The 19,768-nt window shown below is 39.1% G+C and overlaps 1 protein-coding gene across 2 annotated transcripts; it reads left to right on the top strand.

Moving 5' to 3' along the window:
• Window positions 1-410: 410 nt before the first annotated feature.
• LOC131893417 (uncharacterized) lies at window positions 411-6,507 on the top strand. 2 transcript variants are annotated; one of them, XM_059243440.1, is made up of 3 exons: window positions 411-743; window positions 2,841-3,048; window positions 6,000-6,507. In XM_059243440.1, exons 2-3 carry the CDS (start codon window positions 3,010-3,012, stop codon window positions 6,423-6,425), a joined length of 465 nt encoding a protein of 154 aa, XP_059099423.1. In that variant the 5' UTR covers window positions 411-743; window positions 2,841-3,009; the 3' UTR covers window positions 6,426-6,507. The 2 variants fall into 2 exon arrangements, with proteins under 2 accessions (XP_059099423.1, XP_059099422.1); XM_059243439.1 differs by having other exon boundaries at window positions 2,756-3,048.
• Window positions 6,508-19,768: the final 13,261 nt, after the last annotated feature.

The following is a 19,768-nucleotide window of genomic DNA, read 5'->3' as shown; positions in this document are numbered from 1 at the left end:
TTTTAGAAACACTTCTCATAAAGTACCAAACAGTATGTGTAAAATATCTGATCAAACAGAAAGGAAAAAAATTAATGACAAGGTTTCGTGGGTAAAGATGCGTAGTCCTTACGGAACTCAAATTTGTGCTCACTGAAACCTAGCCCTGTAATTTTTTGACCACAAAAATACTTTCAAATTTTAACATCTTGTGAAAAAAAAAATTACTGATAAAATGCCTTAGATGTCTTGAATTGAATCCTAATTGCAATGATAAAATACTGCAAACAGTCCCTGACCCTTAAACGACGAATTCAACTTAGGAGTGCTTTCGGTTTTATGGCGTTCAAGCAAGATCTGGTTTGGCTTGCAAGCCCACCTACATCTGGTCACTTGAACATGAATCCTGGAGATTTGAAGCGATGGTGCGTGGATTCCCGAGGAGGGCAGAGCACTCAACCTGCTTCTACGCACATTCACGACGCAGTACATACGTACCTACGGACCATCTACATACATGGGATACCAAAAAAATCACCAGGCCCACAAACCAGTCGTCATTTTAGGCTCGCCGTGAGCCCACTCTTGTCAAGAAAGAAGTTCAATTATCATCTCAGTGAAGGAAGCAACCGACAAATTCATTCGGATTCACAAGGAACTGAAAACGAGATATTACCGTCGGAAAATTGACATTGATCCCAGTTTTGTCAGTTCGAAACCAAGTGCCCAACCAACCAACCAACCGACCAAGCAATCATTTGAAGGTAAATTTTGCAAATCCAAGTGTTCGTCTTGAAAAACGCTTTAAATAATTATGTGTGATTTGAGCTCAATGATTTTAATTTCATTGATGCCAGATTTTTAAACGATTACCACTTCCATTTTCGAGGAATATGTCGACTCTTTCATACATTCAATGTAGCTCGTGAATTTTTCAATGTACCATAATCCCTAAAGCATAACATATTCAACTTGGAATGATCAATACCCTCACAAAAACAAAGTCTCCACCAAGGTTTCTGTTGATTCTACTCCGTTGAATGTAGCACTCTACTGCAACATTCTTTTAAACCCAAACTCTAACCTACAATGATTCAACTTCTTCAAGAACTCTACAGATGTCACGTTAATGTGCTTGCGGTCGGTTTGAACAGGTAATTACACCAGATTAGAATGAATGAATGTTGTCGAAAAAGTCTGTGAAGTTTCCAATCCTCTTAACGAGTTCTCTGCAACTCCACAACTGATATGAATAGGAAACAGGATGGAGGGTTGTTTTCGGGAGGATTCTAGACTGCTTTTGAAACGTGATTAATTGACGACCACCACAAATTAGATCATATTTTCTCCGAGTAGATTGGCAATCACTTTCACTTGAAAGCAGATGACCAAGGGGGATATTTTCTCGGCTGGAAAAGTCCGTCTTTTTTTCACACACTTGTAGAAAACACGTTTTCTTTTCTTCGTGCCACAACAGACCCTTAATTGCACTCGGTGACAAGACAATCAAGACGAACAACAGCTTTTTGCAAGCCACAGTCATGCACTCACCACAACGAGATAGAATTTATGTCTTCACTTTCTTGATCCTATGACAACTCGAGTAAGGAAGATGGCCAAGATCGTAAATTGAAGTGAAATCTATGGCCTCTTTGGGAGTCTCCAGTACGTTCTTAAATATGCGAAACACCTTCAATCTGTTGTCCTTCTTTACCGATGACTTCGTAAAAAACAACGTTTGGGAAAATGTCTTGAAAATGTTCAAGTAAATACATTAAGCGAGCTACTTGTAGGATACTTATGGTTGACACTGCAATCCACTTAAAACCATTAGACAAAGCATGTTTTCTCATTCAGTAGCTTCCGGCATTTCTATTACTTCTTAAACCTAAGTGAAGTGTCATTGTAGAACAAGGATATAGGAGCAACTGTCATTGAAGCAAGGCAAGTTCATGAATTCAATAAGGCATGAGAAAAATGATAGAGCTATTAAAATGACTAGGCCCGTTAAAACGGAATGGTTTTGATATTCTCAATTAAGCATTGTCCAAAATTCTAACTGATTGTTCATACATTGTTCCATCACAGAGATGTTATCAGGCATGCAATAATGACAAAACATGATAGAAAAAGGCTTTCAAAATAGAGGTCCTAAATATTTTACTCCTCAACCAGATTAATGAAGTTTTTTTTTCATGAAGAGTGGAAAAAAGGCCTTGATCGTAGTCTAACCGGAGGCTTCATAACTTTGAAGAATAACCTTTTTAGTCAACGATTCGTGCCACTTTGTTTCATGCGGCAAAACCCATCTAATATTTAAAAATAAGTTTCAACTTCTCAAGGTTTCACATGACGATCTGAAAACCATAAGAGCTGGGTAAATCCTACACCAATCACTATTAATCCAGTGTGCATCAAATTCCTAATATAATATTATTTTTGTTGAAGTAAAAACTCTGGAACACATTTTTGACATTTCAACAAAACTATGTTTAATTTTTAACTTATCATAAAACTAACCAAATCTATTAGAATAATCATGGTACTACGTTCTTCAATTCTTCATTGAACCATCTCAATCTCCAAAACCGAAACAAAATCATCCCCCTGCAATTAATGTGATTATAGCCAACTTGTGTCCCCGTTTTTGTAGCAGATTTTGGATTGCCTTTGTCGTGTTTGTATTCTTAACTGTCTGATGCACGGAAACCGGATTAAACGAACAACAATGTGTTCAAATGACCTTCCACATTGACATTGAACCGTGTCTTTTCAGGCTCGAGTGGTTTTTCAAAAAATCGCTTGCTTCTAAACCATCTAACAACAATCAAAGAATAGATGAGTCGTCTGTCTCATTATAGAGCTATCGACTGCACTTACCGGTAATAGTACGAACAGCCATTCCCCTCTTCGATCGTCAAACAACGTTGAATAGAGGACAAGAGGAATTCCCAAGATTTTTAAAACCTTTTCCCACTTCCTCCTCAAAGAAGAGCGACAAGAAAAAGCGGACTTGCCCTTCAACTCACTATGTCTAAATATCAAAAGATCATCGCTGTCTTTCTTTTGGTAAGTGTCTTTCTCGCTCGCTGCTTAATTCTTCAATGCATTAATGGCGTGGGTGAACATGGAAGGGGAGGCATGCTTCCATTCATGATAATGCTTCATCAAACTCAGTTTTTAAGCTTGTCATAAATAGCCGTAAGGATACTGAAACATCGATGTCTCTTCTAATAGCCTTAATATATACAGGCGATTATGACAAACTTGAAAGTAGTCGTCTTCTTCATACAAAACCTACCATATTCAAACTTGAATGCGCTTCAGATCAACTTCCAGTTAAAAAGTGGGCTCCTATCGCCAACAGAACTTGACTTAATATCGATGGGAAGGTCGGAGTCCTTTTCTCTGGATGAATCACCATCCATCTTCTGAAGATATTCAATGAAAGGGATGATGATGAGGCCTGCAAATGGGACTGATTTCAAGGACTCGGCGGAAAATCGGAAGATTGTCTTCTTTCAAGTGCATTCCATGAATCCATGCACATTACTACATTACTGCCACCACAATCAAGGTTGCATCCATCCGTCTGGATCTGAATGGCCACTTCATGGTCGTTGAAAGTGGCATTTTGACGAGAAGACGCTAAAATCTTTTGGGCCGGGATTCCGGGATTTCACACTTTGATGCTTCTACATGCTCTTGAAGGCTTAGTAATGGGCAATTTTTAGTTATTTAACGTGCGCATCCTAGATAGTTCAATACTTTCTGCCAGTTTCGTTGCTGTCAATGTCTGTTTCAACTCAGGCACATCAAAAGACCTTTTTGTCATTGTTGGCTGTGGCGATTGAAACGAAACGTTGGATTATTATGTAATGCCATAAGGTACAGGGTGGAAGATCAGGTATCCCAGAGCATTGAAAGCGACGCCAGAGTTTGTTGGTGAACAATGAGCTGCTTTATCGGTGAAGGTGACGTAAGCTCAATAAGGAATCCGAGGAACTTTAAGGGCCTCTTTGGGCATGAAGTGAATTAGAAGAATGAGGCTGCTGCCCTTCGTTTCCTTATCGTTTCTGGGGCTTAATGCCAAGACTTGGGACAATGCTGAGTTAGTAGTACGTTTGTCATCGGACGTGATGGACTAGCTGGGGGTTTTGAAACAGCTACTAGTTTATGATTTTATCGATAGAACCACTCGCGTGTTAGCGAGCAAAAAAGAAATACGAAGGCCTTTTCACCGAGTGAGTTTTAATGAAGTTCTCGTTCAATTATTGTTTTAATTTTTTATGAGAATTATAGGCAAGTCAATGCAAATTGCAAAGTTACTTGGTCAACGTATAAAGTACGTACATGATTGTTTGGCCCTTTGCAGAATACTGAAAGTTGTTGAAATTATACAGGAAATCGTTTTAAAATCAGAATCTGTTGCCAAAGGTTGGTTTTTATACACGCTTCAGTGTGACGGAAACATAGCGCACACTTTTTGTGGTGCGAAAGGACGCAGACGGTGAACTGAAGCCGTCATATCCCATTAAAACCCAGTTTGGTTTTAAAAATGATCAACTAAGCATCTCACATTTTTCTTAGAATTGTGACACTAAGAAATCGTAGCGTTCTTGGAAACCTTGATTATGGAATGTTTTGGTTGCTGTTCTCAAGTCAAAGTAACTTAGGGAGCAGATCTATTTCAATGCTCCATTGTCTAGTGACGTTGTTGGTAAAACGTTAAAAACGTTAACCATGTCAACTTTCACAGAATATAAAAGCTTTAGTTGTCGCCTAGGGGACAGAACTTTAAGCAACATTTCATAACCTGGATTCGAACTCGAAACCTTCCAGGTTATCCAGTTGTAATACAACATACTTCTCTCATACGTCATCCTTGAATTGGTGAACGTGTGACTGAAACCAATACAACATTGCTTTGGCATTCCAGGCACATCTCCATTCACGTTTTATCGTTAGAATTCGTATGGTTCTTCTGACGTCGTTAAAAACCCAAAGGGATTGTATTGTCGGTGGTGTCTGATTCACTAGTAGCTTTTGAGACTGAAATTGCATGAATCATGAATTTATTGCTGCTCAGAGCAAATCCAATATCGCCATTGTGTGGAAAAGAATGGCTAAATCATAAATGTTCAACCCAAAAAGTCAGACCTAATTTTGCACTAAAAACTTACACAAAGACCTTATTGTGGTGTAAGCAAAACCATTTTGATTGTCTCTTGGGTACAATAAAGTTAATGAACAAGGATATTTTCTCTCATAAAGGCTTGGTTGAGGTGGGATCTGAGTTTTATAACAAATCCTGAGGAAGTTGATGACATTTAAAAGTTGATTTAAACATGTTTTCTGACACCAATCAAGTCTAAGGATGGGCAAATACTGCATTCAAAAAGGGCAGGTGTTTAAACATTTAATCGTCATTATTTATCAATTAGCTTGCCAGATCCTTTTAAATTAGATTGCTCGTTGATTTCGATCTGAATGAATCATTACTTGGTTTTGAGTCAGTTTTATCCAAGATTTAATTAGATAAGTTTTGGGTAAGGCTTTAGACATTAAAGAAAGGAGCTACCATGTAAGAGTTGTCAAAAACTGTCATTTCGTGTCTTTTGAAGACAAAGAAATTCAAATTCTTTCAAATCTGCCAATAGATGACGCCACACACTTTAGTGTTTTCCTCTCATTCCTCGTCAAAACTACAGCAAAGAGACATAAAAAACGCGAAATGATATACTTTACCTCAAACATCTAAATATAATATAGCCATATTTCTAAACTCTTGCAGTTGACGTCCAATTTAACAAATTCGCCATGTCATTGCTGGTGTAATACACAAACAATTTGACCATAAATTTCACCCATTTTTAAAAAGTATCACATTACGCTCTCACATGTTCCCCATCTCCTCTTTGGTTCTTTTCTTCGAGGTCTTCTTTTAGTCCTCAACTTTTAGATAACACCATTCTCATCTCAATTGTCTAAAGCCTTTGTCTCCTTATTATTTTTTCTAGTTGGCCGGGATTGTGATCTTCTCGTTGAGCATCGTCGGGATCGTCCACGCCCAATACACCCTTTCCCAACACTTGTTCATCGTGATCCTCGTGTTCACCATCTTCACCGCCATCCTCTTCCTGGCCTCCCATTGCATGACCACGGGCAACGACAACTACAACGTCAATCAAGGTGCGGCCAACAACGTGGTTGTCAAGCCCAGTAAGAAGAAGACCGGGCAAATCAACGCCGGATTCCCAGGAACGGATCCCAAAGAGAACAAGACCGACCGATGGGTCTCCAACTACGTGCCTTATGAGGGTTATCCATCAGGACGGAAAGCGGAAATGAACGTTGTGGATGAGCAGAAGAATGGATCTTCCAATTGGAAGAAGAACTATGTTCCCCATGAGGAGGAGGAGAAGAAAGATTCCACCAAGGATTGAATGCATAGATAATATCACTCTCATTGTACGTTAGATTTACCTATCTACATGAACCATCTCTGAATAAACTGTCAGAAAATAGGCTAGGATGAAAGGTTCTTACAAGTTGAAAGCTGAAAGTTGGAGGACTTGAATCCAAGACCGGAACACGTTCATTTAAACTTGGGAAGACCAGAGAAGATGAAAAACTTCCTGCCACCTTGAAGGTTGCAATTATTTTTCAACAAATCTGCAGATTATATTACTTTTGAGGTATGGAACATGTCTCTCGAGTGGAGAAGGATCATCAACATCCCTCGCTTGAAACTTCGGAGCGAGAATGATGGGGGTAACTTTGTTCGAGTGCCAGTGAATTGTGGCAAACAATGAACTTGAGATCATTTTTAGAGTCCCATGTCCCAAGAAGCGACTACTCGAGTTATGAAAGGACTCGATGGATCTTGAGAGGGAAAGGCAGCACTTAAACTGTGAATGACTTGTACTCAAAAGCTGAGGCGAGATAAGGTTTTTGGTAGAATTGTGTTAGCAAGTAAGATAAGATAAGAGTTGTGTAGTGATCAAGAATGGGGGTAATAATTTGATTTTATTGCATGTACACATTCAACACATTTTTTTAACTCTTAAACATGGCTGAAGTCATGCACGTCTTCAGCGGAATTTCCAAGTCTTTTTCGTGAGCTATTTTTTTTCAAAAAGAAAATGTCTTTGTATATGATTGGACATCTTTTATTTTTAAGACAAGAAAAGTGACATGATTTATGAGTGCATTCTTTGCCTCACTTTTCCCATTTTAAGTAAGATTCTATCGATTTCCCCTCTCCTGAACTTTGGTGATCTAAGGTTAGAAATCATCCAAAACGAGTTTTGATCCAAAAGCCACGGAGATGGGTCGTTCTAGATAGAGGAGGCAGTGGTGGCAAAAAGCGACTCTGAAGGAATTTCTGCCATTTTCTACCATGTCATAGCAGAAAGGGGCGGAAAATGGCAAAAAATGGCAGACAATGGCAGAAAATGGCAGAAAATGGCGGACGTTGGTCCAAAATGGCCACCTGTGCTCTATATGCTTGAACTTAATGAAAAAACAATTGTCAATGATATAAGACAAAATGGCATGATCCCAGCAAACCAAATGGGCCCAATTTCGAAGCGCACATTTCTACACTAAGTTAAATCTGAGCAATTTCCTAAGCATTGTGATAAATGAGATTTTTTTCTACATAGCAACTAAATTATTATCCACGAGCTTCAAATTGCAAGCTTGTCTCTTTTTGACGTCCCCTTCTGAGTCACAAGGTTCAAAATTACGAGAATATAAAAAACTCAACTGCATCAGTTCTTACTTCAAGATTTGTCTTTGGTGTTTTTCAATTTTTTTTCTTAAATATAATTTTCAAAATATTGCCTGTACATAACTTGTCAACGAGTGCCAATTATAATTGAATGGTACAAGTTGAGAGTTATTTTGGCAGTCAAAAGTCGCGCGGGAGGAGAGTACCTAGAAGCCAGGGTGACCCAAAGACCAGCTCCCAAAATCTAAAGATTTGTTAGCAAAACCCACAGACGCGGGGATTGTTTGAAAACAGACCTACAGTTTGAGGTACAAGAAGCTAGATTGTCAAATTAACGCCTCTGGACATAAAACAGGCCCAAAAAGGTAGCTGGTTTGGAAATTGTCTTCCCAAAACTTCTGAAATGGTCTTCCTCTCAATCTGGTCAACCTAAAGAAATTTTTATCAAAGTACTGTAAGTTATTTATGCTTAAGTGAAGCATTTAATCAATATCAGATTCAAGTGGTCTTGGAGAGTAAACTTCAATACATGAGAAAAGGAGAGCAAGACAAGGCTAAATACCTATGCAAGGCGCTTTGTTCAACACATCACTTCAGTGGTGCGCCATGCAGCTTTGAGCTTTGTTGCAACATCTAAACCCTAGCTCCCCCTGTTTTTTTTTTTTTTTTTTTTTTTTGGTTTGGTTTTTCACGGGCTTTTCTAACCGCTACAGGGAATGCAATCCCCAGTACTATTAAAATGAAAGATTATAATTCGTCTATTTATTACCTTTCAATTTTTATATGATATTTGGTCTTACCAACGAATTTGAGTTGGCAGACCGAGCTAATCCTTGAATGTAGGGTTGATCTGGAATGCTATCTAAAAAATGTCCAAGTCTGACTTGAAAGATGCTACCGGATCAACAAGGCCTACGTATTCCTACGAATATCAGAGGGAAGCAAATTAAACAATGAAGGAGCCCGAGAAAGAAGAGAGTGGACTTCATTGTTCGAACTAGCCTGGATTCTCGAAGACTTGAAGGTGCTCTCAAAACGCACATTAAGCCTCTACGGTCACTAGAATTGACCCTAAACCCTGGGTTGGGACAAAGCTCATGGATACTTTTGAAAACGTACAATATCAGATACCTTTCGTACCTTCTCTGAGTACTGTACAATCCCAACCGTTCTAACCTTTCCCAATACGAGAGCTCTCTCATTCCTGTGATGTTCCTAGTGAAACATCTTTGGACTTGCTCGACCTTTTGCAAACCTGCTGAACTCATTGGAGCCCAATGGGTGAGGCGTATTCAAGATGTGGCTGGACAATCGACTTGTACAGAGTTAGCATCGTGATGGTATCTCTGGAGCTTAAACGTGCGATATATCCAACCACACATTTAAAAGCCTTACCCACCTTCAGCTGGATATGCTCATCGAACTTTCCATTATTTTGGAGGACTACACCTAGATCTTTCATAGATGAGACCTGCTCAATATTCTTTACCTCCATTATCTATGAGTGGAGTATTTAAAGGAGTTGACCCAAATGTCAATGAGCGGAATTTCATTCCGTTCAGGGCCATATTACTCTCAGTTACCCAAGAGTAGATTCGATTTAAGTCCTTTGCAAGGCTACGGAATCTTGGCCATTCCTACCAGAAACTAACTTTGTATCGTCAGCAATAGAAGAGAGACTGGCAGTGATACTAAGCTTTTGAAGCGGGGCAACGAATATTATAAACAAGAGGGGCCCTAAGATCGAACCCTGGGAACACCTGACTTGACATCATGTATGTCACTAAGGGATCCCTCAACCTTAACCAATTGCTTCCTACCAGAAATGAAACTTTTTAACCAATTGAGAACCCTGGCTTGGATCCCAATTTCATGGAGCCTGTTAACTAAAAGCCCATGATCTACCTTGTCAAAGGCCTTGGCAAAGTCGAGATAAACTACATCAACTGATTCATGACTCTCTAGTCCTCAATAACCCGCTCAATATGTTCAATCAGTTGGGTAACCGTGCTAAAATGTGCTCGGAACCCATGCTGGCTAGGAGGAAGGACTTCATGAATATCAAGAATTCAACAAGTTTGAACTTCATGATCTTCTCAAAACACCTTCGCAATATTCGAAGTGAGAGAAATCGGCCTGTAATTTACTGGGAGCGACTTATCTCCCCTTTAAAAATTGGAACAACATGAGCTAACTTTAGTGAAGATGGAAACTTGCCCTGATCCAAGATGCAGCGCATCAAGTACGAGAAAACAGGAGCGAGAACCAGTGAGCATCTCATCAGAAACTGAGATGTCACACCATCAGGACCAGGAGAGCTCGGAAAGCCTCAAGTCCCTTATGGCCTCTAAAGCATCTTGATCTGTGATTACAAGATCATCTAAACGCTCAGCTTGACTAACCATGTCAATCTCAACAGACTCATCTTCAGAGCAATGAGCTGTTGCTTCCGAACTCAGTGGGGTTGAAAACACACTAGAGAACTGATCTCCAAGCATGTTAGCCATAGTCCTTACATTGCTAATGGCTGCCCCATCAACCTCAAAAGGCCCAACAGAGTGTTTCATTTTTCTCTTAGAGTTCGCATAAGAGAAAAATGCCTTCGGATTCGACCTGACCTCCTGAACCACCTTACTCTCAGTTTGTAACTGGTCATATTCGATGGAGGCCTTAATCTTACCCTGAACTACGTCCAATTTTTTTGGAGACTAGCCACAATTACTGGATTCGAAGTGCTCTTCAGCCTTTTGCTAGTTTGCAACTCTTTTGAAACAAGTCTTCCTATATTTTGGAATTTTGTCCGTGTACCACCTTCGGAACACATTCAGAGATTGCTAAACTGGAGCAAATTCCTTAAAAACTGAAACTAACTTATCAATGGCTGCATCTATGGACGATTCCTGTTTCAGAATTGAAATCAGGTCAAGTTCTTCTAATCTTTCTATAATCAACGGCCAATGTTCATCTTTGAACTTGAACTTAGCCAAACGACCTTTTTGGGCGGTTTTACTCTAGAGCACGCCGGCTTTTGACTAATGGTCGACCCTATCTCAAGAACATGATGATCTGACAGATTAGTAGGTGTCACATGGACATACTGGATCAGATCAGGGTCATTGGAAAAGACCAAGTCGAGAACGCTATTCTCTCTAGTGGCTACACCAACGTGCTGGAGAAATTGCGCAAGATCGCGAATTCTTCCAGCTTTTCGAACGACTGAGATGTCGATTTCGAAATGGGAATATACCCATCAGGACTAACCTCCCACTCTACAACGCTAGCCGGAAAATTAAAGTCCCCTACAAAGAAACCTTCGAGCAAACTGCCAGGTCCAACTCATTCCAGTGAATTGGAGAGCTGACGAAAAAGAGCTTGCTGAACAAGAAGGGGGTCTATACATTGTAACAATAGACAAATCAAGACCTCGAAGATGACAAACTAAGACCTCTACTTCTCCATTCGACATTTGTACATGACTAATGTGCAAATCATTCCTAACATATAGGCATACGCCCCCATGTGGGAATATGGGATTATCAGGGCGTATCCTATCACAACGAACTAAGTTGAAAACAAACAGGTTAGTTCTTCATCTAAGACCCCTGGCGAAGCCAGGTTTCTGTTATAGAGATGAATGCAATCTCTCTCTCAACGGTAGTTCTTCTAAGATCTTAACTTTTGTGCTGTCTTTTTAGAAATCAGACAATGCACGTTCAAATATAGCCCCTTACGGCCTCTCTTTTGACGACACAAGTTCACAAGATCTTGGACCATCCTCTCCAACCGTAAAAAATCCCTCTTATCAACAAAGCTACGTTCTACTGAAGGCAATGCATGAGCTAATGGATGGTGGGTTTGAGGAATGGGTTGGGCAGCTACATTTGAATAGGAAACGTATTTTGGGAATAGGGGTGGGGCAAGAATATTAGGGAGGAGAGTTTTTATAGGAATATGGATTGGGTATTTGAAGGAAGAGGAGGGAATTGGGAGAGAGGGTGGGGGTAGGAGGAGAGGGAGGGAGGAAGCTAAATGGGTTAAGGAAGGGGGTGGGGTGGGATTAGGTTTAGGAATAGGGTCAGCTCTAAAACTACGAAACTGAGCTATCCTATTTCTCGGCTTTCTTTGCGTCCCTTCACATGGACGGAGGTACACCGTACATTAAAGCACGTCTTAAGTCTCATGGACTGACGGCACATGTAGGGTGAAAAAAAGGACAATCTACCTTTGAACATCCCTTCTACTATTGTACTTCTCAAGGCCGAACTTGAGAATTTTGACACCATTTAGGGTGGTCAAACTGACAGCCTTTTCCTTCTTCAGGACAAGACTGCTTTCGATAAACAGGACAGACTATTTTCTCTACAACTGTCTTATCCTGCGCTTTTTCAAGAGGAGCTACTACTTCAACTTCTACGTTGGTCAAATTAGTCGACTTCTCAACTACTGGGTGAGCCTGTTCTTCAAGCAGCACCCTGGTTTCATTGACCCAAGCAACTAAAGCCTCTATAATAAACGGCTTATTGACTATGGAAGGATCCTTTCCAGCTAAGACCAGGTCCAAACATTGTCTAGCCTCTCTTGCTGACTTTTCCTAAAATAGCTTCCATCATGAATGCAGGAGGAACTATCTATTAGTAACAAAATCAACAGGCCAAGAAAAAGAGAAGAAAAGAACTAAAGAAGCTGTGCAATCTTGTCCTGAGATACAGGACAACAGAGCAAAATAGGAATGAAATACTTCACATCAAACTAACATACAAATCAAAGATGGAGATAGTAAACAAGAAGTAAGTGACGAGAAAAAGCAAGGAATCAAGAACATATGTAAACTAGGACATCAACAAGAAAACACAGAAATAAACTCAAACTAACTGGTCGAACACAAAATAAATCAATACAGTAATGAACAATAAATTCTAACTCCAAAGGACCAATACAATCAAACTGAAGAACTACACATAACGATTTGGAACTAGAAAAACTACACTACAAATCAGAAAGAAACTGCTAAAGCTAGACATAAACATAAATGAGGAATAAACTTATTAGGTTTTAAAGTAATTACGTCTTACCAAAGAGCCGTGAAAAACCAAACCTAATTGAGTGAATGAATGGCAATTCCCATTCATTCACCCACACACAAACACCACGAACACTACACGTGCACAGCAACCAAGGAGCAACAGAGGAAGTCACACCTTGGTTCGAAATTTCTGGGAGATAAGAACGAGAGCAAACTAAATGCGTCTGTTCTCAGCGAGCTCCAAAACAGGAATGAAAAATGAATTAAAACATAAAAACGTGATCTCGACTTGTGCCATTGTGAAACCGAAATCCTTTATAAGCACCATGAATTAAATGCTTTTCTTACAAAAGTACCATTGTTCTAGCATTTTCCAATTCCAATTGGGATTTTTTAGCATTGAATTTACCCCTGGCTGAAAAAAAACCTGGTCAGCCTGGTTCTATATTCAGAGAATCACGTAACTAGATGTGTTCAAAACCAATCCCCATTGCACACACCAAGCAGCCGCGAGGGAGCCAAAAAAATCTCTAGTGAAAACGTATGTAATTATGATAAAAAAAGTGAAAGGTTCAATGTGTCAGAAGATTTCTATCTTTTGCCATTTTCTGCCACTTATCTCGGACCAATTTCTGCCATTTTCTGCGAGGTGGTCAAAAATGGTCTGTAATAATTTCCCATCCCTGAAAGGAAGGGTAAGAACAATGGGCCTGAGAACCATTGCCATGGAACGTGAGAATATCCAGCCTTCAAGGCTTAGATCTAATTGAAATGAATGTGTTGCATGTAGAGCCAAGGGATTTTCTTGGCGATGTCTCTGAAATTATTGGGTAAGGTATATCTCCGCTGCACTTTCTTGCCTCAAACAGGAACCCTCGAAAATGGCCTGTCAAGCTTAGGGTGAAAATTACCAGTCGAGTTCAGCTGTCAAACCTCTTTTTATTGGTCTTGGTAGTGTCCTGTTTTCCATAGTCCTTCGATCAGTTTCATATTTTTATGCTTACAAAGGCGGCACAGTAAACAATCATTAGTTAAAGATTGGCTGATGTCGTTAAGACCACCCAAATGTAAGTTCAAGCATACACGAAGGACTTAAGTAACAAAAAACAAGTATCCGCTACAAAAAAGTAATAAGTTACCTTTACCGTTATCCTTACTCTTGGGGGGAAAAATATGGCTCGAAATTGCAAAATGGTTAATACGATTTATGTTTTGCAATTCAACGCTTAGGAAATTTTACATGAAACGAATGTCGACTATACGATGGTGTGAATAGGCAAAATATTCCACCATTGCAGGCCGTGCCCCAACTTAACTTGTTTTTTCTTTTGCCATATTTTTCCAGCGCTCCTTTTTGTTCCTGCGGGTCAAAGCATTTAATTTAAATGAAAAAAAAGATATTTTTGTAACAAAGAGGGCCGCAAGGCCACTCAAGATGTAGTGAGTAGATTGGTTAACATTATACTGGTTTTGTATTTCTCATACGACGGTATATATAGTGAATTTGGGCTAACGCAGTAGCTCAATTAGCATCTCGCTACACTTTTAATATTTTGGCAATTTTCTCCAAAAAAGTGAATATTTAGACGTTTTCAATCCTGTGGGTAATATCTTACACATTTTTATCATATTTTGGCAATTTAAGAGCCAAACACGTGAATTCGTGTTTTTGATCCAACTCTAAAGCGCTATTGAATCTTTATTTAAAACATCATGGCCTCTAGCAGAAATATGGCAAGTTCATCAAGAGGGATGACCATTGAAGAGAAAAGGAAGAAGGGTATAAATGAGCTTTGTGCTTTTTTATTGAAGTCTGGCTATCCAGTAACTAGAGTAGTTATGATGCAGATAAATTTTCTACTATGGCAGATTGATGGTTGCGCTATCTACCGGGTGTTTCATAATGATCTGGATTGGTCCCACATGGTAACCCCCTGGAGGTTAGGCAACAACAGAGAATTGAGCTTTTAGCGTTTCATAGACATTTTCAGAAATTTAAGAATGTTAGGGCGGATACACCCTGGGTCTAGTGCTGGAGCGACTCCAGTTCTTCACTGTACTGAAGTCGAACAAAAAGACTCATATGGCAACGAGCTCCAGGGCTAGCGCTAGACCTACTTCCATCCTCAAACCGGATTCAATCCTGGTTTTCAATCCTAGCGTAAAGCCGCCCTTATTCATTGACATGTCCTGAAATCCACTTCAAGTGACCCTCAAACAAGAAGAAAAGTTGAACTTTGTTTGATTGGTACGGAATGTGATTAACAAGCTGGGCGTTTACTAATTAGCTCCTTCTTAGGTCAAATCAATCCTATCCTGAGGAAGCTAACAACTTGAGTGATATTCTGCTCTCCATCTTGAGTTCTCAAACTTTTAACTTTTTAACTTCATAATTTTACAAATTAGTTGGTAAGTATCCCCGCGTCTCGACTTTTCTTGCTGATTGCTATGCCGTTAGTTTAATGAGGCCATCACTTTTGGTTCAGAAAATTGCTTAGTTTTGAAAAAAAACGCACATGTATCTATGAAATGTCATTTGAAAAAGAATGTTATTGTCGATGCGAATCGACAATGTGTTGACATAAATTCTAGTCCTTTGCCTAGCTTCTCTGTCCATATTACAGAGCTCAATCCCTTAAATAACGTAAGGCTGTATCCTTCTGACTTTTTAACAAACAAACCTACTTGGGGAAAAGATTCTTGCATTGTTCAAGGTGCCTCTCAGACCAATCAGCTTGACCAGCATGTGGTATATATTCAATATTGCATGGTTATAATCCCCTAAACATTAACTGATTCCCCCATGAAACCATTTTAAGAAATGTCTGACTGTTAAAGGAGAAAAATGTTGCACAGGCCAAGTGGGTTCCAACTTTCAATACAATGTATCTCCAAAAACTGCCATGATAATAGAGACTGAGCTATTCAAAATTGATGGACGAAATAGATATGCAGGCAGTTGTCAATATATCTGTTACCTATTTTGTACTTTCATGTCAAACAAATTTCTAGAAAAAATGACAAAAATTCAAAACTCACAATTGTCCCCAAAATTCCCCAAAATTCCCCAAAATTGTCACAAATTTATCTAAAGAGATCCAAAATAGCAGATGTATTAATATTGTTGTGCTGAAGTGGCTGAAATTGCATAATAGATTGGAGAAAAATGTCAAATATTGGTGACAAAATTTGAAGATTTGCAGATGTATCCGGGAAATGCAAGTTTTGGCCGGCCCAAGTAATCATACTAATGTGAGGCGTGAATTGTACGCTATGTCTCTCTTGAACCAACTCACAACATTCGGGGAGTATGACATTCTTGTTTTAAAAAAAATCAAGGCCTTTTCAAAATAGAGGTATTCCTAGATTAGTGTTAATAAATATTCTCAATGTATTTATTTGTTTCCAATATGAAGTACACCGTCAGATTTCTATTTTTGAACTAAAGGAACGGGGGCCAGTTTTTTATTGATTGAAAATGTATGTATTGAGAAAAACGCGCAGAAAATCGAAACAAAGACATGGAATTATTGGCCAGTTATGTGCAGTCAGTTGAAATTTTCATCTATAACGAATTACGAAAACATGATATTCGTTGTATCTTTGTTGATTCATTTAGGTTGTCATTGTTTAGCAAATGCCCTAATCATTTGTACACCATCATCAAAGTGTCATGATAGTATTATAATAAAATCTAGCTCTTGTAACTGTTATCAGTTTGTTCTTAATTTGGGTTCGTTGAAATTGACAGTTTCAACAAATAGTGAAGTACATGTAACACTTTGTCCTTCCGAGCTTAATGCAAGAAAAGCCCAGCTTTGCAAAGTTCCACGGAAATGTGCAGGGAAGGTTTTCGTAACCCTACTTCTTTTTTATTCCTTTTATCGATCCATCTTAAACGCGTTTAGAAGGGGACTTGACAAAATAAAGTCATCAAGATCTCTCTCCCGGCAAAATGGAGGCTTCTGAAAAATAGAACTTGTCTGTCTTTCTGAAATGAGGGCAATAAGGACCAATGACGTGTATACATATTTTATTAGTATGAGAATTAATCGGATGTTCCGAATGCCATTTTTCTCTTCGACAAGATTTTGCAATTCAGATGACATTAAAACAATGACCTGCATAGAATGGTCTTTTAAATTGTGACCACCCTGGATTTGATTTCTCACGACAAATTAAACAGGAAAAGGCATTACAAAATGAGGGTGGAGTATTGAGATTTGCTTCTTTGAAGTAAGTTGGAGGCAATTAATTTCATTTCGGACAGGTTTGATCGACCGTATTACGTTTGATTTCATTTTGATTGATGGCCGCAAACGTTGACAAAGGTTCGGCCTTATTAACAACAGACTTTGAAGTCCCAATCACAATGTTGGCGAATCAACAATTAATCTTACTTGAACTACATTGAGACTTTCCTACTAAAATAAATGTCCTCGGGTTCTTTTGGGCAAGAGCTGGTGCTCGCTCAATGAAATCCATAAAAATTAGTTTCAGCTTCCTGATATTTTAGTTTTAGAAATCCATTGAAATGTGATAACAATCAACTCAAACTAGAAAAAGTGGAACTGAAAAGATACATCAAAAATTAGGAGGATGCAGTTCGTGCGAAGGTTTAATAATATTATCTTTTTCGATTTAAATGCGGATTTGGTTCACAGTAATCAATGGACAATGGCAATGAATGTTTTTCCTCTGTTTTGTGAATACCAAAATATTTTTCAACTTTTTCATTCCTCTTTAGGGTAGAATTAGACGAAGTTGATTCCATATGATTCACCTTAAAAACTCTTGTACACAATGGAAATTCGTCAACTTTCTTCTAAATTATCTTTTGCCTAGTTTGTGGTTGAAAATAGCAACAACGTGTTTTTGCCCCAAAAGTGGCGGAAATAGTTTAAAACTTAAGTTAACATAAAAAACTGTCTTTCCGAACTCTATCCATGACATTCATCAAAAGAAGTCAACAATTCCACATTCATTTCCTTGAACCAATGATTCACTTGTGACATTCCATGTTCAAATTAATTTTCAAAATCTTTAGACAACGCATGTCATATCAAATTCCTTTTGTACGAATGATTTGCAGAGAAAAACAAAATTACACACCAAAATGAAGCCAACAGTCCTCGTCTTTCGAAAAGAAATGGTTACATGGATACGCGACTGAGATATTACTTTGTTAGATATAAATATCCAAATACTTCCCAGAATGAGTGGCGAAACCTTGGAATGAAATCTTGAATGGAGTTGGAACCCCATTTGATCCTCGGGCCCGGCTCTAAAATCGAACCCGAATGGAAAAGCTTAGAGAACAAATAAATCAATTTGTTTCTCAATATTTCGTGCGAAGGAGCAAAGAATGATGACGTAAGTTTCAGAGCTCTGGGAGATGTAATTTGTCACCTCTAATCAAGGGTTCTTCTGAAAGGTGAGGTTTGTGAAAAATGATCTTGATCAGTGAACCTAGTTAACAAGATGAACATGTGTCTCATCAATTGGCGAGTACTGCGGTCTCAGGGCTGAGCCGTGCCCGACCCACTAAAGCAACCATCATATAGAGCAATGATTGAAATATGAACTGTCCCTGTCCGCCATCTGATTATTTTCCCGCCCTAGGGTGAGAATTCAGTGACTAATTGGCTCTTTAGAAAGGTCGAGGTTGAGTATGAAAGCCGGGAGCTCTTACAAGTCATGAGACTGTGCTTTTGGCACATTTACGCGACCCTTGTTTCGGCAACTATTGCCTTCAAATTAGTCTGGGTCGAAACAACGCTTTTTTGGAGGTATTCCATTAGGTAATGCCGCACATATTGCCTTTTACACTAAGAAGAGCATGTAGTCGAATGGTTTTGTCAAAATAAGATGATTTCCATCTGCCCAAATCAATTTGAAGTAGAAGTAGTGACTACTGATGTGATCTAATTTACTCATAATTTGGAAATTTGCCAAATTTTTTAATTTCCCAAACAAATTAGCAAATTTCCAAATTATGAGTCAATTTGATCACATCAGTAGTAGTGACGCAATTTATTCACCTTCATGGCACAGAGCTTCCGAATACGTGGCAAAACGGGCATAAATAAAACACAAATGTAACACAGATGATACTCTCTACAACATTACAATCAAGCGAAAAAATGGTGGCATTTCGTTTACACGGAAGAACTCAAAGAATTCGCGGGTGGAAAATTTGTTTAAGTAGACAGTCGTTTTCACCACCTGAACTCTGAGTAATATGGAAGTGCAGTTAATGGTATAGCTTTGGAAGAATGTGTCCAAGGATTTTGTGTTGCTTGGAAGGCAAGTGGGATGTTCGTAACCACCAAGGTGCATCTCATCTTAGATTGTCTACCTTCTTTTGTCACAGCAAGAGGCGGGAAACATAGGGAACAACTTGTTGAACAGTCCAATGAAAGCTATCACGCCCAATTTGACTAGAACCCTGCCCATTATTCCAGTCTCTTGGCTAATGCCAATGACTTTAACAGTGTCCATGCAACTTTACGTAATCCTCATCTGTGAACTTATCTAATATTTGAATTCACTTTCCTTCATCAGCTGGTACATACATTTTGCTTTTTAGTGACACACATTTCATTGGCAAGCGTGGCCGGACTTATGAGTGAGTTTGTCACTGACTGCGTTCGTTGAAGACCCCGCAGTCATAGATCGTTATTACTGATCAGGCGGTCACCCTTCTCTCTTTTGGTGCACAGATCTGTTGACGCAAAATTCATTTTGCTCTGCACTGAGGTCGGGCCAATGTGAGATCTAGTTATATGATCTGCGATAGACCTCCACTTGACCTGAGCGTAGTAGCGGCACAGATCAATTAAGGACTAGATCTTGCATTTGCCCGACCTCAGAGGGAATCTCGTAGTATTGATTCACGGACACGGCACACTTTCTAAGGCGTTAATATAGTATATTCTTTTTGGACCAAGTATAGGTCTACAATAGCGGTAGCTTTGGCCTATTCCAAAACAGCATAATGGCCCAGATGAAATCGATCTGTGGTTTGACAT

Source organism: Tigriopus californicus, chromosome 2 (assembly GCF_007210705.1).
Source record: "Tigriopus californicus strain San Diego chromosome 2, Tcal_SD_v2.1, whole genome shotgun sequence".
Lineage (NCBI taxonomy): Eukaryota > Metazoa > Arthropoda > Copepoda > Harpacticoida > Harpacticidae > Tigriopus > Tigriopus californicus.
The sequence above is the reverse complement of the archived record's forward strand: the minus strand, read 5'-3'. Positions and strand labels throughout refer to the sequence as shown.

What these genes read in the sequence shown, in the direction of transcription:
- LOC131893417 (XM_059243440.1), top strand. Translation starts at nt 3,010, where the DNA reads ATGTCTAAATATCAAAAGATCATCGCTGTCTTTCTTTTG. An exon ending in TCATCGCTGTCTTTCTTTTG is followed by an intron (nt 3,049 to 5,999) that starts GTAAGTGTCTTT and finishes TATTTTTTCTAG; the next exon opens with TTGGCCGGGATTGTGATCTT.